The following is a 26,401-nucleotide window of genomic DNA, read 5'->3' as shown; positions in this document are numbered from 1 at the left end:
AGGATAAATGCCCGTTCTGAAGATCAAAACGGCTGAAGTGCAGCAACTGCTTGTGGTTCAACCTAACGTTTATTTATCAAGTATCTACATGTACTAATGAATATTTATGTATGTTATATAACACAAAGTGACAACTAAAAAAGGCTAAGTCAGAAAATACATACAAATTGAAGGCCTGATATGTGCCCCCTCAACCCCCTCCCAAGCCATGGGCCATCCTCCACACCCTCCTCCTTGGGGACCACCGCCCTGCGCTGAAGCAGGGGTCGGAATTAACACCACAGCCCATCTTAGCAGTGAAAACTTTTACTCTACAGATGGAGTGTTCCAAAGTGAAAATTGTTTCCAATCCTGAACCCAATTCACTTGGAAAATTCAGACACAGTAACATTTACACGAACACAGGAATGAGAGGCCCAGTGCCTTCTCCTCAGGCACCTTCCCAGGCCCCGAGCAGGGCAGCAGCCGGGGAAGGACGTGCATACAAAGATGCACGCTCGCGCGCACGCTCCACTCGGCCCCCGTGCAGTGGCCCTGGCAGCGGGCTGCAGACGTGCATTTTTACACGCAGTCACGCCTCAGTAGTTGGGAGCGAGGCCGAGGGGCAGAGAAGTCAGAATAGAAGCAAAAACTAAGTCGCAGTGTTTCAGAACAGCGTATTTACTCCTTTCAAAGTTAGGCCATTTAAATACTTGTTTCCATTCCCTTATTTATCACACAGGTCAAGGTATCGACAATCCTCCTTGTAGGATACTTACAGACTATTCTAGAGCACCCAAAGGCTCCATTTCTCAAAGCACTCCGGAGGCCCCCAAGACACGGACAGCAGCTCTGAACGCCCGTGCTCTTGGCCCACACAGGCCCTTCCCTCTCAGGCCCTCCCGTTGGCCCCACAGTGCTGCTGGTCTTCTCCTCTGCGGGTTGTCCCTGCTCTCCATCTTCCGTTGCAGGGTATGATGCTATTTAGAACATTTGGCGTTTCAACAAAATAAACGATTTCCTCAGCCCCTGGAAGAGCAAGCATACTTAAGACTCCCTCAGGAGCCATGTACAGTAACCATCGTCCCAGAAGAAGACATGAAATAGAACTTCCAAGGGCCTGGATTTTTTTAAATGTCTTATAACCACCAACAGGAGCGAAGGACAACTTCTTCCCATTGTGGAGATGAGAAGGCTAAAGGCCTAAAGCAAAATACTATTCCCAACCCCAATAATCAGGTGAAGGCCTGCCTAGAAGGGGTCCTGGCAGCCATTCTGGCAGGGTCACTGGTCACGTGTAAGTTTGTCAGACAACTTAGTTAACAACCAAAGTGACAAATATCACAAGCATGGTAGGCATCTCTTGGGGTTTCTGCCTAAACCTCCCCAATTTAGAGAACATAAGCAGTCTCTTGAGACTTAAATATCCTCAGTCTGTGGCCAGCTTACAGGAAAACTTTGGAGGTCCCTTAATCAATGATTGAAAACTTTACAGAGAAAATAAGTATAAAGCAAGCAGCCTACCTCTAACCATGATCACAGACATACGTGTGTATTCATATACACAGGTATGTTTTTACATAATACAGCTTTTTAAGAGCAATCCCACCAGATCTCAAGCAAATGTCAAACTATGAGAGAAATATTCTCAGGTTTGCTCTGTGCTCTCCTCTAGGCCACGGAGACCACAGGAAGCCCCACTTCTCTCTCCCAGGAAAGGAGAGAAACTGACAAAGGAGGGAAGAGATGTCTTCTGGTCCCCATGGTTTTTAGCTTTATAATTGTTTTTCTCTTTTTTTAAGGAACAATCTAAATATAAGAAACTATTTTCTTAAAAACCCTGACATTAGAGTTCTGCTACCAAAGACATCTAATTAGCCACAGAGTCCAAAAAAAAAAAAAAAAGTTTATTTGAGAACAGGAGTGAAAGCTTTTGCACATCTGACAAGGTAGACTCGTTTTGCTAACAGACACCATCCGTATTCAGCTCTACCAATATTATCACAATGGAACATATTTGTTCTAACAAAGATATGGGCCTAAGTCAAGGACTATGACTAGACAGCATCAAAGGAAAGATGGGGCCCCAAATCTTAACCCCTAGACTGATTCGCAACATAGGATTTCAATCAAACACTCCTCATGCAGTGGTTCTCAACCTGGCTTCTTATCAGAATCCCAGGGACTCTTTGGACGGAAATCCCAGTCACTAGACTGTCCCCCAGCCGGAGTCTCTGGGGGTGGGACCCAGGTATCAGTAGGTCCTTAGGCTTCCCAGATGACTCCCATGAGCAGCCGAGATCGAGCACCACTCTAGAGGCAGGTAACAGTTCAACAAATCGGCAAGTTCCCCAGCCTGGCCAGCCCTGTGAGGAAGGGGGTCTGCTGGGCATCGCCAGCTCTCGCAGATCCTATCTCTCCCTCTGCTCCAGAACTCCGTAACGTTACCAGCTTTGGGTGCAATGTTGAGCCTTTCCATATGCCTTAATGATTTTCAGAGCAATGTTTAATCAGGCAGATACCAGCAAAGAAAGAAAAATGGAAAAAGGAAGAAATTTCCATAAGGCATGATACTACGAATAAATAAAATAAGTGAAAAAACAATCTCAAGTTTAAAAGTAAAGCATGAGAAGTCAACACCTGCGAAATTTTATTTATATAAAAGAATAAAAATATCTATTTTAAAAGGATTGATTTAAACTTAGGTTTTTCAGCTTTTCCTGTTCCTTGAACATGAAACTGCCTCCAACGCAGAAAGATTTAAGATAGGTAATTATTAAATAAACCCTCTTTACCTTCCCCCTGCAAAAACACAGAGCCAAGTTCTCCATTTTCTTTATGGTAAACCAGATTATTTTCAGTGAAGAATACTGGCAACTGCATGAAGCAGATGATCAGATATGTCGGCAGGAAGGTATGAGCTGTACAACGGCATTACAAAAAGTCCCCAAAGAAAAGAAGATGGTAAAAACAATAGAAAAATAATAAAACACAAACAAAATAAGAAAATGCCCAATATTTACAGCCTCCCTCTGAAATGTGACCTATGTTCTACCTTCAGCATAAAACAAAACCAGAGAACATTTCTCAATGGGTATCACAGATGAAGCTGGTGCCAGCCAGTTTGGGGGGACACATTCATTCCAAGAAGGGAGAAATGCTTGCTGGAATTATAACCATGTCTTGGTCTTCTTGCAGTTCTGTTACTAAAAATGACACACAGTAAATGATCCAATGTGGTCTTACAGAAATGACTTGTCACCACGTTTCAGAACAGACTATTCAGAGTCACAGGCACTGGGTCTGGGAAAGCAGAGGTGGATGGCCGCGCACTCAGGTGAGGGATATGTATCTTTGTGAGGTTGGAGGAGGGAAGCAGGGCTCTACAGCCTGGAAGCTTCTGCACTAATGAGTCTTCTAATAGTCCTAAAGAGAGAAAAACAGAGTCCCAACTTACTCTCAGAACATTAGTTGGAACTTAAGAAGAAATTCATTAACAACCCTGCTAGGGGATTGCTCTATAGCCAAAGATTCTACTTCAAATGCAACAGACAATACTTCACATCTGAAAACGTCCCGTCTTCCAAGTCCACAGAGGGACCGAAACATCAGTTCTGCCCTTGTTAGGTCCCCTGAGCTCACCAATCAAAAACAAAACAAAAATAAAAACAACTAGTAGTAACAATTCATTCTTTAATCAAAGGGAATTTTTCTTCAGTAAAAATGTGTGACCCTTCTCTCTATATAAATATAAAAAATAAATATAAAATATATATAAATAATAGTGTATCCAAACGGATACCCCCCTTCCCAGCCTTTAAAATGAGAGTTGTAACCTGAGATTAGGAACACTCAGCTCTGAAGACGAACACATTTTTCTAATCATCTACAAAATCACCAGCCTCTCTGAAATGGTCTGGCTGATACTTACAGCTCGTGGTTTTTTGTTTAACTTCAGATCAATCCTGCGATAGAAAAGATAAAACATATTTGCATTTTAATTTACAGAAAGAGGGGCCAGGAATCAGCTACTGCATATGGCACAAGCTATAACAAAGACTATTTGGTTAAGTAAAACCCACATTCTTCATTAGACTATGTCATATTTAGTTGTTTACCCAGATATTATTAAGCAAGTATTTAAAAACATAAGCAGATACTCTCGCCACAAGGCAAACTTAGATGACAAAAAGAAATATACAGCAGTTATGAAAGCCATATAATTTTAAAACTATTCAAAACTATACGTTAAAGAGATTGGATTAAGAGGGCATGCTCTATGTTAATGTGTTAGCTTTGTAACTATATCACTGATAATCACTGAGACACGTAATGATTAAGAACAGGAAAGAGACTAGGAGTTTGTATTTCTGGCCATGAAACACAAAAGAAATTAAACAAATTTCAATTTTTAAATCTTTCCAAACCAAAATATCAAGATCTTAAACTATTAATCTCCTTATGAAGCAAAGCCACGAAATCAATTTAAATGTGAATTAAAGGTTATCTATTTTTAAAGAAATTAAAATGCATAAAAGTGAAGTTTACTTAATTTTGCTTAAGTTATTAAATAAAATGTTACCTCCATCACGTTTTTCTGTTTTTAAAAAAAACTTCCCAGCCTAACCTAATATACATACCTACAATTAAACAGATAAACTATGGGTTAGAAAGGTCTCAAAAAGGCATATTGGTCTCTACACACTAAAAAACACAGCACAAATACTAATTCAAATCAAACTTACTCAAAGTCATAATCAAACATGCCAGACGGGCTGAGGGGCAGCATTTGAAAGGAAGAAAGCAATAGAAATTAATATACTAATTGAATAAATTAGTCGATTAGCCACCCTAGCAAGATTCGTAGAAACAAAATCAGCTTTAAGAATCTTAAGCCTTAGTTTCAAACATCAAAGCACCAAAGATTCTGCGGTTGGGAGAGTCCCTTCCCTCACTGGGTTTTGTATCAGAAGAACAGACTATGAAAGGAAAAGTTATTTCATTAGAAAATGAGGTACCTGCAGGCCATTTATTAGCTGCCAGATTCAGAGTTAGAACTTTTAAAATACGTAATTATAGTGAAAAATATAAATAGGGCATTAGAAGAAATAGAGAAAGAAGGGTTTAGTCATATATTGAAAGGGTGCTTTGAAGAGAGTACTAACAAATCAGCACAATACACTTTGACTAACACAAAAGATAAAAACATTATACATTTTTTAAAAGAAAACATTTTGCAACTTTTAACTCAAGTTATAAGTTCTAAGAATGTCCAGGGAACATGGGACTCTTTTTTTAGAGCATTCATCCTAGAAAGCCAAGGGTCAAATGAATAAACTTTGGTGACAGTCTTGTTCCAGAAAACTGCAGGGTCACATCACTTTGCCCCTGAATTGGTGATGGCAGGTAACTGTTTATGCCAGGGCTAGTATTAAGAACACCCAAATCTACAGCCCCCCTAGTAAGACAAAGGACAGCTGACATCCACCAGCACCTGAGCCTCAGGGATCTGGAAGGGAACAATGCAGAGGAGGAGGCTGTTTAGGAGGATATCGCTGCTAACAGGCCATGGTGTGGGCAGACCTCCAAAGCAAACATTAACCCTGAGCATGACACCAGCTCTTTGGCTGGCTCCAACAACTTTCACACTGTAGACAGGTGCTAAAACAATATGCAAAATGCTCTATTTTCCTCCTGGCCCATGTCTGCAAGAGTGAAGCTGGAAGAAAGCGTAACTTCAGTATCTCTTATGCAACTGCCTCACTTAAGTCATCTGAGGAATTATCAAAAATTTAACTTTTAGGGACGCCTGGCTGGCTCAGTTGGAAGAGCCAGAAGAGATCTCTTGATCTCCAGGTTGGGTTCGAGCCCCACGTTGGGTGTGGAGATTACTTAAAATAAATAAAACTTTTAAAAAAAATTTAATTTTCAGCCTAACTTAATTTTGTTGGCAAATTAGACTGTACCTAATGAAAATGTCACAAACTACCTAGAAGAATTCTAGAGTTTTGTGAATTAGTAAAAACCTCTAAGAGCCACTATAAGTTATTATTTCAACTTTTTTCTTTAAAGGCACTGGGACTTATTATTCAGATATCATGTAAAATATAAGAATTCAGAACACTGTGATCATGTATGAATGCTAAAAATTATTTGACAAATGTTCATATTCCTCAAGAGGACAAATCCGTAAGTTATTCCTTTTTGCTACAGTACCAAATTCATTTCCATCTGCTTTACTCACCCCTAAACAGTGCCTGGCACACAGTAGGAATTCAGACATTTGTTGAAATAATTTACCACTGACTTTATCTGAGGGGGCATGGCAAGTTGGGAGGAGAAACAAGGACTGTACTGAATGCAAATGTACAAATATGTATGAACAAAGTGCTCCATCCTCCCATGATCTGAAAGAGCCACAAAGACATGAGTCGGGGACAAGGGATTTGGACATTTCCTTACTGAAGATGGCAGGAATCTGAGAACCTTCACTGGCCCCTGAGATGCTACTCTGGTGCACTGAACCTTTTTATACAGAAAGAAGGCAAATCAGCTTCACTCTGCCCCCTTCGGGTATGTAGGCACCTATGGCCAAGGGAAAAGGCCAGCCAGATATTAAGCCAGTGGGATGACAAAAGGATCTTGCTTTCCAAACAGAAAACACCATTTATGGGCAGAACTTCCAACAGCGCCATGTTGGGACAGAGCATCCGGAGGTTCACAACCTCTGTGGCCCGTAGGAGCCACTATGAGGAAGGCCCAGGGAAGAATTTGCCATTTTCAGTGGAAAACAAGTGGCGATTACTACTTATGATGACTTTGTACTTTGGATCTGGATTTGCTGTACCTTTTTTATAGTAAGACATCATCAGCTGCTTAAGAAATAAGGATGTTTTAATTAATCCATCAAACAGATGTGAAAAGGAACATTTTAAGAGATGCAGTCTCTTTGAAAAATGGATCAAACTCTTGTTTTCAACATACTCAATATGTTTGTAAATAAACTTATGGCATGGAAAAAAAAAAAGAAAACACCATTTGTGAAAGCAATAAGTAACATCCAAGATCTTTATAAATCCTTCTATTTTTCTGGAAGGAGTTAGCTCTGGGAGCCAGAGGAAAAAAGGGTAGGAAGAAGTGCTGTTCCTATGGAAATCTACTAGAAACCTACAGGAGGAAGTTAAGTTCATGCCTAATTCCCTTTTATCAGTCAGGTGATCATGGCATTAAAAAAAAGGGAAAGTATCACCTACAATAAACAGTAGCTATCTATTGTATGACTAATGGAAAAAATGTCCCAGAAACTTCAAGGAATTGTCCCCCTACTCTAGACACTGTGAAACAGGAAAAGAATAATTACTTTAAAATAACACTGGAGTGAATTTAACAAAAGCAACACAGAGCATGGCATTTAATTACCTTAACAATTTGAAAAAATATTTTAAGAGTAATACTGGTTCCCTGCTGTTGGTGATAAGCTAGCATTAGTCCTACCACAGTGATCAAACAGCCTATAACCTTACACACAAAAAAAGATGTGCAATTTTTGCTATTTCTTACTGCAGTCATGAGATTGGCATAGTGATTTTCGGTTTGCAGGAAAGTGTTAAGCAGTGATCTTGGGTCACTATTTGGAGGAAATACTATTTCTGCAGTCTAAAAACCACCACCACCATTGACAAGAAAAATTCTTACAAGAATTAGAGAATCTGTTGATGCCTAGGAGGCTAAGCCAGTTCAAGTTCATTCTATATTATCCCCATGTGCCATAACCACGAAGCTAACATCGTGGATGCTTGGGTGCGTGAAGGAATATCCCACAGGTCTGTAGAGCAACCCAGCCCAGAAGGGCACTGGAGGACAGGGAACCCCGTCCCTTCCTTGCTTGCGCCCTTTCACCTCAGTATGTAAGCTCCCAAGAGGAGCAGGACAAAAGCCAGCCTATGGACACCTGGTTTTCATGCCTGCCAGAAGGAAGTTTGAGGTCAGGGCAAGACTGCTCACTCTAGAAGCTATGTATCACCCTCTCTGAGTACAGCTGTGTAATTTCCAATTATCTGAGTTAATAGGCCCTGGTATTATCATACAAACCCCAGGCAGAGTGAATGCTAAAATCCTCTCTGGGTGACACCTGACCTCTCTGTCCACTGATGTCATTCCTATCTCATTACGCACTGTAAAAAAACAAAAACAAAAACACACACAGTGGACAAACATTATCTAGAAAGGTACTCTCATGTCTTAATATAGACTTTATATTATTCCTCTCTGATATGTGAAATCACCATATTGCAGAGATATATAAAACAAAGAAATCATAAACAATCAAACACCTTATATTTAAAAGGAAGAAAGTCGTGTCAGATCAGCTCTGTCCACCCACAAGGGAGTTAAGTGTAAGCAGGGACCAGGATTAGGAGCAAAAGACTCTCTCCCACTTGGCAGCTTCCAAACATGTACTAGTGCCATATTCCAAGTCCAACTTTACAGACTTCCCCCTTTCCTCCTTAGCTTCATCATATTAAACAAAGTGTTTATGGAATGAAATTTTTCTACACTAGAAACAGTGAGAAGGCTGTCTTCCTTCACTTTTACTCTAATGCCCACCCATTCCTCCACTGGAGAAAACTTTGCCTGTTTCATTTGGACCAGAACAATTTCTCCCCATCTGCAACAGAAAGGCGGCACCAATCCTGACGAATTTTTCCTCTAGTGAAGTCCCTTTGCAGCAACAGTCATGGCAGCCCTGGGCAGGGGAGTGGGGGTGGCGGGGCAGCAGGGTGGGGAGGTGGGGGTCCCTGCCACTGACCTGTGTCGGTTTTTATTCTTTCGTTTTTTATGGCTGCCGTGATGACCCCCTGAGGAAGTAGAAGAAGCAGCCTTCTGAGGCTTCACTCCCTGCACAGATCCGTCCAGGTCCTCAGGGTCCTCCTGGCTGGGCTCATTCTCCTGATTGTGGAAGTCTGGAGAAGTATCACTTTCTGTCCCACTTCCCGGCTCCCCTGGAGGTAATAAACACAAGTCCCAGAAGCATTAGCAGCACTCCCCAGGCAGTCCGTCAGCCAGGAATGATGTTGTTGAGCACTAATAGATAAAAAAAGCGATGCTTTCCCATCTTCCAGGACCATACATTCTAACTGACAGAGAAGACATGTGCAGTCAAAGCATCAAAGTTACCAGAGTTCCGGAAACACAAGTAATCTGAAACAGTGTAACCAGAAACAACCTACCTAAGGACAGCTGGGGGATGGGACCATACAAGCAGGAGTCCTTCCTCCTGGCTGCATAAAGGTCACTTAAACAGCAAACCCACTAATGGGATTAATAATTATACAAGAAGCCTGGGTTCCTTCCCCAAACCACACAGGAATCCTGTCTATCAAGAAAGGGGGCTCAAGAGGATAGAAGCCCCATTACTCTGAGAAATCTTAAGAATAGTATTTAAGGGGCGCCGGGATGGCTGTCGGTTAAGCATCTGCCTTTGGCTCAGGTCATGATCCCATGGAAGCCTGCTTCTCCCTCTGCCTCTGCCTGCCCCTCCCCCTGCTTGTGCGTTCTCTCTGTCAAATAAATAAATAAAAATCTTAAAAAAAATAGTATCTAAAAAGTGGTAGTAATATTCTTCAACTGACACATATTATATATATTAAGTAAGCAAATCCAAAAACAATTTGCGTAAATATGTATTTTTAAGAATAATTACATATAATCTGGTAAATGTATACCTATTTTTTCCTGAAAGGAATTTCTTGAAACCATAATAGGTAAGGGCAGAAGAATACTTTTACTTTACTCAACTACTGAAGGAGCCCAAATATGTACATGGTTTCTTTCTTTTTTTTTTTTTTTGTATACTATCTGTTTCTAGAAATTGTCAAAAGGGGTTATGTGGACAACAGGACCAAGGACCAGTTTTCTTCTTTTTATATCTCTGTATTACAAAGTGCTGGGAAGGGATTTCAAATTGAGTTGCATATGAGTACAAAAGTAAAAGAAAGAGACGGTCCCTAAAAAGCAGAAGAGGGAGCTCTATAGCTATGAAGCCAGAAAAAGTATGCTGATGAATCATGCTTCTAAAGGTTCAGGAAAACCAATTTCATATAAAAATTGGAAAATAGGGGCGCCTGGGTGGCTCAGTTGTTAAGCGTCTGCCTTCGGCTCAGGTCATGATCCCAGGGTCCTGGTATGGAGCCTCGCATCGGGCTCCCTGCTCAGCGGGAAGCCTGCTTCTCCCTCTCCCACTCCCCCTGCTTGTGTTCCCTCTCTAGCTGTTTCTCTTTCCATCAAATAAATAAATAAAATCTTAAAAAAAAATGGAAAATAAACTTCAAAACTTACTACACAAAACTACAGTAACCAAGACTGTGTGGTACTGGTATAAGAAGAGACATATAGATCAACAGAATGCAAAGTCCAGATATAAACCTTCACAGTTAGGGTCAAATGGCTTTCAAGGGTGACAAGACAATTCAATGAATCATATTTTTGATAAATAATGCTGGGACAACTGGACATTCTCAAAAAAAAGAATGAAGTTGGATCCCTATCTCACACCATCACAAAAATTAACTCAAAATGTATCAGAGGCCTAAATGTAAGAGCTAAAAACATACAACTCTTAGAACCCATTTGATTAGGCAAATGGTTTCTTCGATATAACCACAGGAAGCCTAACAAGAAAAAATATATAAATATGTGACCCTCATACATTGCTGATGGGAATATAAAATGGTACAGCCACCTTGGAAACTGTTTGGCAGTTCCCCAAAGGCTAAGGACAGAATTACTAAATGATCCAGCAATTCCACTCCTAGGTATATACCCAAGAGAAATGAAAACAGGTTCACACAAAACTTGTCATGAATATTCACAGCAGTATTATACCTAGTAGCCAAATGACCACTAACTGATGAATACATAAATAAAATGTGGTACAGGGGCGCCTGGGTGGCTCAGATGGTTAAGCGTCTGCCTTCGGCTCAGGTCATGATCCCAGGGTCCTGGGATCGAGTCCCGCATCGGGCTCCCTGCTCCTTGGGAGCCTGCTTCTCCTTCTGCCTCTCTCTCTCTCTCTCTCTCTGTCTCTCATGAATAAATAAATAAAATCTTTAAAAAATAAAATAAAATAAAATAAAATAAAATAAAATAAAATGTGGTACATCCATTCAATGGAGTACTCTTCAGCATTAAAAAGAAATGTAATAGTAACACATATTTTGTTTAGGGGTTTTTATCCTTGGTGTGATTATAGTGGTAAGAGCCTATCGCTTATAGAACTACCGTATAACCCAGCAATCCCACCGTGGGTATTTATCCGAAAGAACTGAAATCAGGATTCTGAAGAGATACCTGCACTCCCATGTCCACTGAAGCATTATTCACATTACCCAAGGTGTGAAAACCACCTAAATGTCCATCAATGCATAAATGGATAAAGAAAATGTGGTATATATAGTGGAATATATTATTCAGCCTTAAAAAAAAGAAGGAAATCCTGTCTTATGCTACAACACAGATGAACCAGGAGATCACGCTAAATGAAATAAACCAGTCGCAGAAGAACAAATACTGCATGATTCTATTTTTGTGAGGTATCTACAATAGCCAAACTCATGGAAGCAGAGAGTAGAATGGTGGCTGCCAGGTGGAGGGAGAAATGGGGAGTAGAAAGTTTCAGTTACACATGAATAGGCTCTAGAGATCTACTGTACAATACTGTACCAGTAGTTAACAATACTATATAGGCACTTAAAAATCTGTGGAAGTCAGGGCACCTGGCTGGCTCAGTCGGTAGAGCACACCTCTTAATCTCAGGTTGTGAGTTCAAGCCCCACACTGAGTGTGGAGTCTACTTAAAATAAAAAAAAAAAATCCTGTGGAACTTGTTTTAATGTTGTTTAAAAAAAAAAAGATTTTATTTATTTGAGAGAGATCACAGAGGGAGAGGGAGAAGCCAACTCACTGCTGAGTGGAGAGCCCAATGTGGGGCTCAATCCCAGGACCCTGAGATCATAACCTCAACCAAAAGCAGATGTTTAACCAGCTGAGCCACCCAGGTGCCCCTGTTTTTAGTGTCCTTACCACAATTTTTAAAAACCTATCATTTGGAGATACATATTGAAACATGAATATACAAGAAAATGGTATGATGTCTAGGATTTTCAATGTGACACAGGAGGCAGAAGTGAGAGTAGGTCGGGTATGGAGAGGGCACTGACCATGGCCTGGGATTTGGGGCAGTGTGATGGGTACACAGGGGTTTGTTTTTATTTTTTACCTTCTTTATTTGTATAGATTCAAAAACTCCCTTTAATAGAGAGTTCAAAAGTATTCACTTTTTCCTGTAGTTTATCTTGATAATATCTGTAACAGGCCTTCCCAAACTATGCTTCTAGGACGATAAATGGTGATACTCTTTTTGGAAAAGTCTACGGTGTTTTCCAAAACCAAAAACCAATTCCCTGATTCTCCAGGCACCAACAAGTTGATTCCATTCTGACACTTATTACCAGAGTTAGGGCAGACCCACAGGTTAAGGGCTCAGTCCCACAAGCGTGACCCCCCCACTTCAAATACCAGGCCTCTCATACTTCTGACCAACGAGCTATAAATCAGGGGTACCCTAAACCCCCTCTTCAGGTTTCATAATTTGCTACAAGGTCCATCAGCCCCAAGAACTCAGGAATACGATTTATTTACTGTTAATGGTCTATTATAAAGGATTACAACTCAGCAACAGCCAAATGCACAGGGCAAGGTATGGGGAGGGGCGGGGAGCTGCCATGCCTTTTCTGAGCACACCACCCTCCTAGCACCCCTTTTCATTCACCAACAAAAGCTCAAGTTTAGATTTTTTTTTTTTTGGTTTTATTTGAGAGCGCGCACGCATGTGCCCAAGTCGGGGGGAGGGGCACAGGGAGGAGGCTGATGCAGGGCTCAATCCCAGGACCCTGAGATCATGACCTGAGACAAAGTCAGACACTTAACTGACTGAACCATCCAGGCGCCCCATAGTTTGGGGATTTTTAAGGAAGTTTCTTTATGCAGTCATGATTAATTAAGTCATTGGCTGCTGGTGATTAACTCAGTCTCTAGCCCTCCTCCCCTCTCTGAGGTTTGAGGTAAGGCTGAAAGTTCTAAGCCCCCATCCTGAAGCCATCTAGGGGCCTTCAGCCCTCAGTCATCTCCATTAGCATTCCAAAAAATTTTTTGTTTTTTAAAGTTTTATTTATTCATTTGAGACACAGAGAGAGAGAGCGAGAGCATGAGCAGGGGCAGAGGGAGAGGGAGAAACAGCTCCCCGCTGAGCCAGGAGCCTGATGTGGGGCTCGATCCCAGGACCCCGGGATCATGACCTGAGCTGAAGGCAGATGCTTAACCATCTGAGCCACCCAGGCACTCAAGCATTCAAAAATTTCTTTTGTATGCAGTGTATGCCAGTCATTTTATCACTCTGGAGATTCCAAGGGTTTTAGGAACTGTGTGCCAGAGCAGGGGACAAAGACCAAATATATATTTCCCACTATACCACTGTGCTGTATTTACGAAAATCACCCCTTGACACAGTAATGCCGCTTCTGGGACACTATCATATAGAAATAAAAAGTCCATTACAAACAAGCTAGTGTACAAGGAAGCTTACTGCAACACTGTTTATAGTGGCGAAAATGGAGACAGTGTGAATACTCACCAAGAGGGGAGGCACAACCAGATTGCTGGGTATTTTCAGCTTTTGAAAAGAATGTGAGATTATAACAATGGCTAACAGTCCTTACTAGAAGCCAGGCACTGTTCTATACAATTTAAATAGATCTTACCTATAACCCTCAGAAACCTCTACCACTATGATGACCATTTGACAGAGAAGGGAACTGAGGAGGCTGGAGTTTAAGAAACCTGCCCAAGGTCACACATCTAATAAGGGAAAGAGTCAGGATTCACATTCAAAGATAGTTTGGCTCCAAAGCCCACGCTCTTCATCACTACTCTATACACTTCTCTCTGGATGCACTCAACCTGCAGGAGCATATGTGATAAGTGAAAAAGCAGATAATATGTACTGTTAGATCCAATTTCTTTCTTAAAAAAAAAAAAATCCCTTTATGACATAACTAAAATTCCAAGCGAAAAAAAATCCCCAACTCTGTGTGTCTGCGTGTGTGTGTGTCCAGGAGGATGTGTTAGGATATCAAGCTGTTAATGTTGGTTACCCTCAGAACGTTGGGGCTGAAGTAGAACACAAGGTAATTAACCTGTCTCATATTCACCTCTAAATAGTTTGACTTAGTACAATCAGAATATAATACTTTTCTAATAAAAAAAAAAAAACTCTAGCAAAATATAAGAAGATGCGTCTAAAATGGAGAAGTATGATTAGGACAGCCTTCTCTGATAGCCCGTCCTGTTCTTATGTAGGTAAAAATGTCATCTCTAAAACTGCAAATGGTGGAGGCACTGGTTAGGGAGGGAACAGGCTGACGGAGCATGAGGTTACAAAAGCTTTGGATCATAGACAGGGTGACAGAAGGGGCACAGGACTGAGTAGCGGCTGGGCACAGGAAGAGCAGATGAACCAAAAAGGTGGGAGACAAGTAAGAAAGGTAAGTTAGACACAGCAAATTCTGCCTGCATTGCAATTCTATTAAATGGCATTAATGAACCAAACCAACATATTTCCTCATTTTGGACCAGCGGCTATGGGAGTACTGAGTAAATGGATGAGTCCGTCATATTCTATAAGCACCCATGAGCAAACACACACAAAAGAGTGTAAATCAAATCAAAGCCCTATGAAGGGAGAATCCACCGCGCTACTTCTCTGAAGCGGTAACATCCCAGGCAGTAACAGATGTCCCAAAGGACGGATATGGATATTAAGTATCACGGGAGCTAGAGAAGAAAGAGTGGATTATTCAGGAGAAGCTTCACTGAGGAGGTGGAATTTAAGCTGGACCTTGAAAAATGAGAAGCCAAAATAGGTACAAAAGATAGCACAAGCAAAAGCGCAGAGAGAAAACACAAGGTACATTTGGGACAAATGAATCAAACAACATCTCTTAAGCAGATGGCTTGAGAAATGACAGTATGACAGCATAAGGAGAGCCGTGAGTGTCAGATTAAGGGATCTGACCTACGGAGACAGTGTGAGATGGTTAAAAGATGACTTGTTGCTTAACCTTTCAGACCCTGTTTCTCCATCTGTAAAATGGGAAATCTTTCTCTATGCTGAATATCCCTTATAGACAAGGCATTGGGGTCAACACTGGAGCTACGGCAATGTTTCCCACTTTCAAGGAGCCTATAATCTATACCTATCCCTCAAGAAGTAGCTTTAAGGAATAAATGAGATAAATGCAGGTGGCTGAGTAGTATCTAGAACACAGCAAGTGTTCAAGTCTCAATATCCTTGAGATCTACAAACATGCAAATCAAATTCTAAACAATAGACAATTTGCCGTAAAATAGTTGCTAACAGGACATAAGGCAAAGTCATCGAGTATTTCTAAACAGAGAAGTGACATCAAACAATGAATGTTTCCTGAGCTCTCTGTACAAGCCCATGTTTTAGGATTATTGGGCTAGAAGTGGTTTATAAGAAGGACTGTAGCCAGGGAGACTAAACACTGTTAAAATACAAAGTTGGACCACAAAGTAGGAATAAATGACTTTTTTTTTTTTTTTAGATTTTATTTATTTATTTGAGAGAGAGAGAGCACAAGAGGAGGGAGGGTCAGAGGGAGAAGCAGGCTCCCTGATGCAGGGCTCGATCCTGAGATTCCAGGATCATGACCCGAGCTGAAAGCAGACACTTAACTGACTGAGCCACCCAGGCACCCTAATAATTGTCTCTTCTTGGTTCATGAAAGCAGGAGAGGAGTGAGAGCAAAAGAGGTGGGTTACAACACCCCAAAGGGCAGCAGCGAGTCAGTCAACCCTATGATGCTATCACCAGGAAAAGATACCTAAGTTCATTTCTCACTGACATATAAGTAAGAAACTTGTTTTTAGAGTAAAGAATGCCAGATTTTTATTAAGTATAATACACCGACAAATGAGACACTCTACTCATTTAAACAAAAAACACCTACTGAATCGTGCCAAAGCACTAACTTTGATCAGCACAAAAACTTTAAAGGAGGAAAGAAAGATATCCAACAATGCTTCATGCAGCCATTTACTTATCCACTGGAATGATATAAATGCTGAGGAAAGATCTGTTTGATGAAAGCTTCAGGTGAGTCTGATAAAACAAACAGCAGAAACTAGGCTGATCCTTTAAAGGAAACTGGATAAAATCTGCCTGTTTGTTTTTATTCTTCTTACAAAAACACACAATGCTTCACTAATTTGCATAAAATTCCCCTTTGGGGACCGTGCTAATCCACTCTATCATTCTAGTTTGGGTACATAAGCCTTTAGCAGAAAGTAATGCATTTTTAAAGAAAATTTTCAGAATGGTTTGAACTCCAAAATCCTTGAGATCTAAGAATGTGTCACTCAAAATTCTGAGAGAAAAGAATGTGTACTTCATCACCATCAAAAATGAAGAAACAGGGGGCGCGTGGGTGGCTCAGTCGTTAAGCGTCTGCCTTCAGCTCAGGTCATGATCCCGGGGTCCTGGGATCCAGCCCCACATCAGGCTCCCTGCTCAGCGGGAAGCCTGATTCTCCCTCTCCCACTCCCCCTGCTTGTGTTCCCTCTCTCGTTGTATCTCTCTCTGTCAAATAAATAAGTAAAATCTTTAAAAAAAAAAAAAAATCAAGAACCAGGAGTCATTCTGCAAGATTTGTTATACAGAAATTCTGAGACACTGGAGAGATTCTGTACAAAGGAAAAAGAGCAAAAGGTGAAGCAGACCATTCCTCTGATGGAATTAAAGCTTGGTTTGAATCAGCTGGGTCTTTCAGGGGCCCTCAACTTGGTTTAATGGGGTCTAAACACCCAGCAGAAGAAAACATTAAGTCTTTCGAAGATGGCACCTTCATCTTCCCCCTCAAATTATTCTATAAATACTTGAGGTTACAATGAGCAGTACACAGTCAAAAAAACCAGGCACACAGGGAAATTAGACTTCATGAGTAATAACCAGCAGAAGCAACACAAACACATCTTTAAGGACTTCAGAGGTTGAAATTAAACACAGAATATACAACAACTGGGCTTACTCTGCTTAAAGAAATAAAGTTTAATAATAATTGCAGAGAAAGCTACTGAAAAATTACATAGATTTTAGAAATAATTAAGTGGAATTTCTGGAAATTAAAAATGTAAAAAAATTTAAAAAATCAAGGAAAGGTTTACCAGCAAGTCAGACTCAACTGAAAAGAGATTTAGTGAACTGTCGGGTGGCCTAGAGGCAAAGACAGAAGACATGGAAGGGCTAATAAAAGACATAAAGAATACAATGAGAAAGTTTAACATACATGTAAGCAGAGTAGGAGAAGAGATGGGACAGAGCTCAGAGCAAATGAGGTATCTTAAGAGGTAATAGCTGGGAATTTTCCAGAACTGATGAAAATTACTAAGCCACCATTTCAAGAAGTCCAATGAAACCCAACCCAGATAATTACAAAGAAATTCATACTTAGACACATTATAGTTGACTGCAAAAAACCAAGATGAAAATAAACTCTTAAAAATAGCAGGAAGAGGGGTGCCTAGGTAGCTCAGTCAGTTAAGCATCTGCCTTCAGCTCAGGTCATGATCCCAGGGTCCTGGGATCGAGCCCCACATGGGGAAACCTCTGCTCAGCAGGGAACCTGCTTCTCCCTCTCCCTCTGTTTGCCGCTCTACCTACTTGTGCTCTCTGTCAAATAAATAAATAAAATCTTAAAAAAAAAAAATAGCAGGAAGGGGGGGGCGCCCAGGATGCTCAGTCAGTTAAGCAACCAACCCCTGATTTTGGCTCAGGTCATGATCTCAGAGTCCTGAGATGGAGCCCCACATTGGACTCTGCACTCAGCAGGGAGTCTACTTGAGAGTCTCTCTCCCTCTGCACCCTCCTCTAAAAAAAGAACAGCAGGAGGAAATGGTAATGACAGGTGGTAAGACAGAACAGACAGAACGCAACAGAATTACTTTAAAGGGGCTCTGACCATTTGAATTGATAAACTTCACTATTTATGTAATTCTCTATTCTAAAAAGAATTCAAAGCAGTTTACCAAGATTCATATAATAAAATCCAATAAAATAAATTTAAAATGAGACAAGTAAAACAAAGAGGAATAGAAAAGTAAGCTGGATAAAAAATAAATAAATAAATAAATAAATAAATAAATAAAAAAGAAAAGTAAGCTGGATGCAACATTAAGAGTCATTCCCAAAATGCACGCTATAAATACTTGCTTCCTAGAGGAGAACCACTAAACATTTTAGCACCTATACAAAGAAACAGTCCATTATCAGATATTCAGTAAAAACCAACTAGCTGTTCAAGGAAAACAACTATTCCTTTTTTTAAGATTTATTTATTTGAGAGAGAAGGAGAGAGAGTGTGCATGTGTGCAAGCGGGGGCAGGGGAGGGGCAGAGGGAGAGAAACAGATTCCCAGCTGAGTGGAGCGCCCAACATGGGGCTCAATCTACTACCCTGAGATCATGACCTGAGCCAAAATCAAGAGCCAGAGGCTCAACCAACAGAGCCACCCAGGCTCCCCTCAGGAAAAACAACTATTCCTAAAAATCATAATAATTAGTAATGATAGTAAACATTTACAACATTCTCTTACAATAAATACAGTAGCACATTTAACAGGACCAGAATATAATTCATCAAATACAACTTTATAGGGAAGACCAAGAAATATCAATATGACAAATTCCAGGGACGTGACTCAATTCAAGGGGAAGATCTCGGGAATGGATGGCCTACACCTGCTTCAAAAAACCTTTAATACATAAGTGCTTGTCTCAGCCAAGCTTCTGCAAGCTGTGGCTTTAAGACTCCTTGCCTCACGGGTACCTAGGTGCAGCCATTCTGTGTGGGTAGTTAAGTACAAAGCCAGATGCTGAACCATCCACCAAGCCAGGAGGAGGATTATAGGCTTTTGTGAAAACTGAGGAGTCAGACATCATTCCATCTCAACTCACAGAAGTGAGGTCCAGGGTGTTCCTTAACCAGTCTTATGACCTCAGAAAGCAGATAATACTAGCTCTACATTCTACAAGTGGCAATTAATTGAAAAGAAATAAGATTTAACTTACTTAAGCCATAGTAAAAGAAAAATCAAAAGGACTTGGTATAATTGATTAGGTTGGCAGAAAGGAGTCAAAGATGCCTACAGAGTTTCGAATGAGGGAGAAAAGAAGTACTATAACAGAAAAACTGAGCAGACAAGTTTTGAAGGAAACAAAACAGTTTAGTTTTAGATAAAATGTCTGAGCTTGAATATCTGAGCGGAAATGACTAGAAGACATTTTCTAGATATTTCGAAATCTGTACACAGAGATAATAATCAAAGTCACTAAGTAGTTCTAACTCCCAAACTACCAAAATCCCTCTTCCTCAAATCACTGGCCCAGCGCAAACACAAAAACTGGATCCCACAAGATATACCAACTGAAAGAAGTACACAGCCACAATACAAAAAGCAGGTTATGTTTCAGAGTGACCCAGTGCACAGGAAGAGTGTCCAATACAGACAGCTATGTAAAGTCTGACTCAGAAAGATAAATGTACAGATCTATATCCCATCACTAGACATTAGAATAGAATTAGACTATATGGCTTACCTACAGATAATGATACAATTTCCTTACAAAGTAAATACTATCTACTCTGTGTTTTATATTTAAGAATACACAAGTACATTCTGTTCACAGGATCAGATTTTCCTAAGAATTATTAAATTGGAGACATGGAGATTTACCAGATATGTCTGAAATTTTCCATGATAAAAGGTTTTCTTTTTAAATTAAAAAAAAACCCTCCCTGACACTTATCAGCAATGAAGACATATCTTTGTGTCTTTGAGCAGCTAGAGTCAACCTCTGCATGACAGAAGAGGCAGGGAGGACATGGTAGTTTTTCCCTCAAAAAAAAAAAAAGAGGAAAAAAAGACATGATTAAGGAGACTCAAAAGGGTTCCTAACTTCTAGGTAGGATAGGAGTTAAATATAAGGGCTACTGTAGCTTAAAAATAAAGTAATAAAAAAGTAAAAAAAATAAACTTACTCTTTTCAATGAGCTGATCCTGAACTCCTGCCAATGCACTTACTGCCTAAAAGAAAAAAAACACCTATTACTAGAAAAATTATCACAGACCTCCGGAGAGCACTCAGACAGCAGGGAAAGAGAAAACTCGCAGAAATTTAACTGAGGAGTTCCTCCACGATGGGCCACAGAAAGATTCCCCCCACCTCACTTACAGCTGCTGAAGTAACTGAGGATTTACTGAAGAGCCGCTCAGCTTCCTTAAACTTCCGGTTCCTTCGATCGTTTTTGCTATTGGAGTTTCTAAAACACACACAAGAAACTCATAAGCACCAAGCTGTATCTATGGCTCAAGCTGAGGATGGCCCAGGACACATGTAAGGAACTCTCTCTCATTGTCTCTCTTTTTTAAATTACCAACTTTCACACGAAAATACCTCCATACCATTTGGATTGACCAAAACGACCTTTACGCTGAATGCCTACACAGATAGCAACGGTTTCCAACACATGGCAGGTGCTCCACTATGGGACATTAGTTAGTTCACAGTCACTGTCATTTTAATATATATTTATTTTGATATTTTTAAAAACAACTAGCACAGACTAGTGATATGAAATGTTTCTGTCAAGCAAGCTTAACTGAAAAAATTTAATGAACACGGGGCGTCTGGGTGGCTCAGTGGAGCATGCGACTCTTGATCTTGGGGTTGTGAGTCTGAGCCCCAAACTGGGTTTAGAGATTACTTAAAAAAATAAAATCTTTAGGGGCGCCTGGGTGGCTCAGTTGTTAAGCGTCTGCCTTCGGCTCAGGTCATAATCCCAGGGTCCTGGGATCGAGCCCCGCATCAGGCTCCCTGCTCTGTGGGAAGTCTGCTTCTCCCTCTCCCATTCCCCCTGCTTGTGTTTCCTCTCTTGCTGTATCTCTCTCTGTCAAATAAATAAATAAAATCTTTAAAAAAATGAATAAAATAAAATCTTTAAAAAAAAATTAAAGAACAAACCAGGGTTCCTTAAGGAAATGGCTGGTATTAGTTCTGGGATAAGAAAAGGACAAGGTGAGTCTAAGACACCTTGTTGGGACAGAAAGCAACAAAATGCTGGAAGACTGAAGGGTCAAGTCAAAAAGACAAAGGAATCAGCACAAGGAGGCTCCCTCTGTCCACATATGGGGCAAACCAAGCACTGAACATGATAATGATGGGTGTGTTTGCTTGGTCACTAAGCTGTATGTTTATGATGTATGCACTTCTCTGTATATATTTCAATAAGGTCATAGTAAAAAATAAGCCTCTACAATAAAAAAGTGACAGCATTAGATTCCAACACACTGATTTTTTTTTTTTTTTAAATCCATTGGTCTCTAATATAGTAAAGAGAGGGCCAGAGGGCACCTGGGTGGCTCAGTCGTCAAGCTTCTGCCTTCGGCTCAGGTCATGATCCCAGGGTCCTGGGATCGAGCCCCACATCGGGCTCCCTGCTCAGCGGGAAGCCTGCTTCTCCCTCTCCCACTCCCCCTGCTTGTGTTCCTGCTCTCACTGTCTCTCTCTGTGTCAAATAAATAAATAAAATCTTAAAAAAAAAAGAGAGAGAGAGAGAGAGAGAGGGCCAGAGAGAACGAGAGAGAGAGAAGATATGAAGGGAAAATTCTTCTTTCCAAATGCCAGTAATCCACATACAGGGATCAGAATCAGCAGTATATTAAGAGAGTCAGGTAAAAATCAACAATGGATATTAAAACCACTAAATAGAAATTTGGAGGAGCAATATATTCACACTGTCTAAAAGTATAGCCTCCAATTACAATGAGAAAAAAATGAATTTTTACAAGGGAGAAATCATATGCTCAAACTTCGTACCAATAATGGAACAATATGACATATGTGCCTCCCAGTATAATAGAGGTAAACAACACACCAGGCATACAAATCACTTATGTAAAATTTTTTCCAAAAATCCTTAAAGGATCTCTCATGAGGTCACAAAAAGAAAAATATGGAATTGAGGCATTCTGCAAGACAACGTCATGAACAACTTCACCACCAAAAAGGGTAGGAGACTCTCCTAAAAGAAGAGAGGAAAGAGACTTAACAGCCAAATACAATACATGAACACTGAATGGATCAAAACAAGGCAGCAAAGCATGTTGGGGACAACTAGGGGAATTTGAAATAAAGACTATAGTAGATGATACTATTAGTGTAATGCTAATTCTCTATGTGTGATAATTGTGGCTAGGTAAGAAAAATATCCGTAGGAGGTAACTGCTGACATAATTATGGGCAAAGTGTCATGCTATCTACTTAAATGATTAGCAAAAAAAAAAAAAAAGTGGGGGAAAGGGAAGATATAGCGATAAAGGGGTAGCAGGCGGAAGATCTTTGTGGTGATAAAATACTGTATCTTGATTGCAGTGGTGCTTAAAGGAATCTACACACAGTGACAGAACTACACATACACATTGTACCAATGTCAGTTTCCTGAGTTTGATATTCTACTATAGTTACATAAAATCCAACTATTGGGGAAGACTGGGTGAAGGGTACATGGAACCTCTCTAATTTGCTGCAACTTTCTATGTATCTGTAATTATATCAAAATTAAAAAAAAAAATTTAGAGAGGAGGGGGAGGGGCAGAGAGACAGAGAGAATCTTAAGCAGGCTCCACACCCAGCACAGAGCCCAACATGGGGCTCAATCCCACGATCCTGAGATCATAACCTGAGCCGGATGCTTAACTGACTGAGCCACCCAGGCGCCTCTAAAAATTTTAAGTACAGATATAGGTGTGTATATATTTATATACATTAGAGAGAAAGCAAATGTAGCTACATGGTAACAACTGATGAATGCAAGGGAAGGGTATCAAGTGTGCACAGTACTATTTCAACTTGAAGCGTTACAAATTTGAAAATTTTCAAAAAGCTTAGATAGTTTTCAAGAATAGTTATTACCAAATAAATTGTGGTATGGTTAGCACACAGGTGTGGCAAATATTGTAAAGGTCAAACTCACGACTAATTAAAAAATGGAAAACACTAACAAAGTGGTATGTCAGGTATTGTCATTTGCTGCACTTTAACGCCTCACGCAACCCTGTACCACCAGCCCGACTTTCCCTATTTCCCCGACGTAGGATTTGCCCACGATTACTCAGTGAGGCAGAGGCTGAGCCAGAGTCCAAGTGGAACCCCAGACGGCTTTCCACACCACCACTTTACTACTGCCTCCCTGCAAAGTTGCTAGCAAGAACATAGATAGTCCAAAAAACAATTACTAGGGCACAATACCAACACCACAGGCTTCTGACACTCACTTCTGGTTGGTCAGATACCGATCCCAGCCACGAATAATATTGCCATACATCTGAGTGTCTTCCAGGTAGCTTCCTTCAAAAGCATAGATCTGTCTCTCCAAGTTTGCCAGTGTTTCCTGCGAGATGAAAAATAAGGAAATGGGTAATGTGTTTTAAATGCAAACGTTAATTCTGACTAAACCAAACTCTGAATATTAGCCTTACACATTCAAGCTCCACTACATAAGCCACCGTGGTTGCAAAGACAAGACATGGGGAGAGGAAGGCTGTTTTCAGACTAAGACGTCTAGACCATAGACCTGTCTTGTTGGAGCCCTTTGAGAACAGAAGGGAATGTATAGAGCCTGTCTCCAGAAAAATGTGCAAAATTTTGCATATGCTTCAGACGGCTGGTGGCAACCCAGCTGTCAAGAACCCCCGCTCAGGCAGAACGTGAGCAGTCTCCACTCGCACGCACAAAGGTACCGCTACTGGGGAGAGGAAAGGGTGAGCAGCCTTCCAGCGCCAACTCGCTCCCCTCCCCGCAGGCTCTGAGAGAACGCCCGGCACCAGGCTGTCAGTTGCCATGGAAACCTGGGAGGGCAGCTTCGGGTGAGATGGCCCTCCCCGGTGCCCAAACCTAAACACGGGGGGGAGGGGGCGGCCACCAGGGTGTCTGGAACCCTGGGTGCATGTCACAGTTCTCAATTCCCTGCACTGAGTCCTTTCCCCTCGCCTGTCACCTTCTAGATGTTCCCCAAAACATCACAGCCATGCCCGTCAAAAGCCCCATCCAACACATCTCCTAGTCCTCAAAAGGACATGCGCCCCTCCATCCTCCAAAGGCCAGACTGGATGACTGGGTCCCCCTCCCACACTCGCCTCCTACCCCACCCCCTCCAAGCCCACTGGCAAAGCCCGAACCGGTCTCCTACGGCCCCCCAGACACGCCCGAACCCACCCCTCAAAGACCAAAGACCTGCCCGCCCTCACCCAGCCAGCAAAGGCCAAGGACACAACCGCCCCTAACCCCAAAGCTCACAGACATTCGCCTCCCTCGAGCTCCCACACAGAAGCCCCCACCCCAGGCGCCATCCCGCCTCCACTCCCCCGTCGGCCCCTTCCCCCTCCCCCGCTCCATGCCCCGCCCCCCCGGCCCCGGCTACCCGGCTCCGGAGTCGCGCAGCCGGGAAGCCGTGGCGCCGGCGGGCCGCGGAACGCGCAGCCGGCCTCAGGCCGCCGCGTTGCGCCGCGGGAGTAACGGCCTGGCGCAATCGGGCCGGGGCCTGGAGGCGGGGGCGGGCGCGGAGCCACCACCGAGCGCCCCCGCTGCCGGCCCCTCACCGCCAGCTCCTGCTTCCGCTTCACGAGCTCCGCCAGCTCCCGCCGGGTGTCCGGGATCTGCGGCGGCGCCGCCTTGTTGTGCATCGCCATGTTGGGCTGAGGCGGGCGGCGGCGGCGCCAGGCTGGGGGCGGTCCCTGCGCGCCGCCGCCCGCCAGGGGGCGCCCGCGCCGCACTGCGCCTGCGCGCGCGGTTTCCGGAGGCGCGCGCCGCCGCGCCGCGCTCGGGGTCCTCGGGCTCGCGAGCGCCCCGCCTGGACGGACCGGTGAAGGGCCCCACTGTGGGTCCTAGCAGCCTTTGGTCCCTCCGCGGCCGGCTGTGCGTCACAGACACTACAAATTCACCTTGTCCAAAACCAGCCTCCTCCCAAGTCACCTCAGTGAATGACTTGCACTGTCCGCCGAATTGCCCGAGTCAGAAACGTGAATATCATCGTCGCTCTCCTCTCCCCCACAAAACCTGAAGACTCGCCTCCGGAAGAGCCCTCAGTCCACTCGCTTTTGTCGGCCACCTCCCCTTCGTCCAGGCCCTCCCCATTTTTGGCTCCATTATTCCCACAGCCGCCTCTTTCCACCCTTAGCTCTATTTGATCCTTATCCATAGTGGTGCCAGGATGGTTGGTGTTTGGAAAGCACATATGGTGTCACTCCCCTGGTTAAAACCTTTCGATGGCTTCCCATTGCCCTTTAGAGAGACAAGTTTGTGTAGCGGTTAAGGTCACAAACCGAGGCCAGAACTACCTTGTTCAAAATCCTACCTCTACCATTGCTACGCCGCCGTGCCATTTTGCACAAGTAAATTTCACTGGTCTCAACTTCCTCATCTTTAAAATGGAGGTAATAATAGTACTTACCCCGTACAACTGTCCTGAGTAAATCACTTCACGTTGGGGCTTGGCAAGTAATAAGGATTATACAAATACTCGTTTTTATCATTAAGTCCAACATCGTTAACTTGGTTTTCATTTGGCTCTTGCTTACTTCTCCAGCCTCTGCCCTCCATCTTTCAGGGTTCTGCAGTTCCACTACCATGAACGGGATTTTTTTTTTTCATATTTCATTTTTTTTTTCTACCTTGCTTCAAGTCTTTGGGTTTCAACAGTCTGTAGATTGGTATCTTCCACTAGTTCTGAGAAATTTTCAGCTCTTTCTTCAGATATTCCTCTGCCTCATTTTCCTCTCTCCTTATGTAACTCAAATTGAAAATAATAATCCTTTATTTGCCCACGGTTTCCCATCTTTTTGTCTTTCTGCTGCATTCTGGATAATTTCTCTTGTGTGTTGATCTTGTAACCTGAAATCTTGCTGAGCTCCCTTGTTAATTCTAGAAGGGTTTTATTGCAGATTCCTTGGATTTTTTTACATAGACAATCATTTCATCTGCAAATAAGGTTGTTGGGTCCCCCTGCCCTTTCCAATCTTTATGTTTTATTTCTTTTTCTTGCCTTACTGTGCTGGGTAGGCCTTCCAGTTCTACATTGAGTAAGAGTGGTCACAGTAGACATCCTTGACTCCTTCCCTATCTTAGAAGGAAAGTATTCAGTCTTTCACCATTAAGTACATTAGCTGTAGGATTTTTGTAGATGCTCTTTATTGAGGAAGTTCCCCCTCTACTTTTGGTTTACTGATAGTTT

The 26,401-nt window shown here is 42.1% G+C and overlaps 1 protein-coding gene and 1 pseudogene across 1 annotated transcript; one reads left to right on the top strand and one right to left on the bottom strand.

Moving 5' to 3' along the window:
* Positions 1-644: 644 nt before the first annotated feature.
* On the bottom strand, positions 645-24,892 carry MEAF6 (MYST/Esa1 associated factor 6). Its single transcript, XM_088022499.1, is given in 7 exon segments — positions 645-3,307; positions 3,309-3,405; positions 8,789-8,981; positions 20,153-20,198; positions 20,347-20,434; positions 23,448-23,563; positions 24,771-24,892. Coding segments are annotated over 7 exon segments (861 nt in total). The 5' UTR covers positions 24,861-24,892; the 3' UTR covers positions 645-3,076.
* LOC148164542 (cytochrome c oxidase subunit 7C, mitochondrial pseudogene) lies at positions 6,539-6,988 on the top strand (annotated as a pseudogene).
* Positions 24,893-26,401: the final 1,509 nt, after the last annotated feature.

Source organism: Eumetopias jubatus, unplaced genomic scaffold (genome assembly GCF_037043125.1).
Source record: "Eumetopias jubatus isolate StellerSeaLion01/CBP00866 unplaced genomic scaffold, mEumJub1_p1.0 scaffold_4, whole genome shotgun sequence".
NCBI classification, from domain to species: domain Eukaryota; kingdom Metazoa; phylum Chordata; class Mammalia; order Carnivora; family Otariidae; genus Eumetopias; species Eumetopias jubatus.
This window is presented reverse-complemented; position numbering and strand designations above follow the sequence as displayed.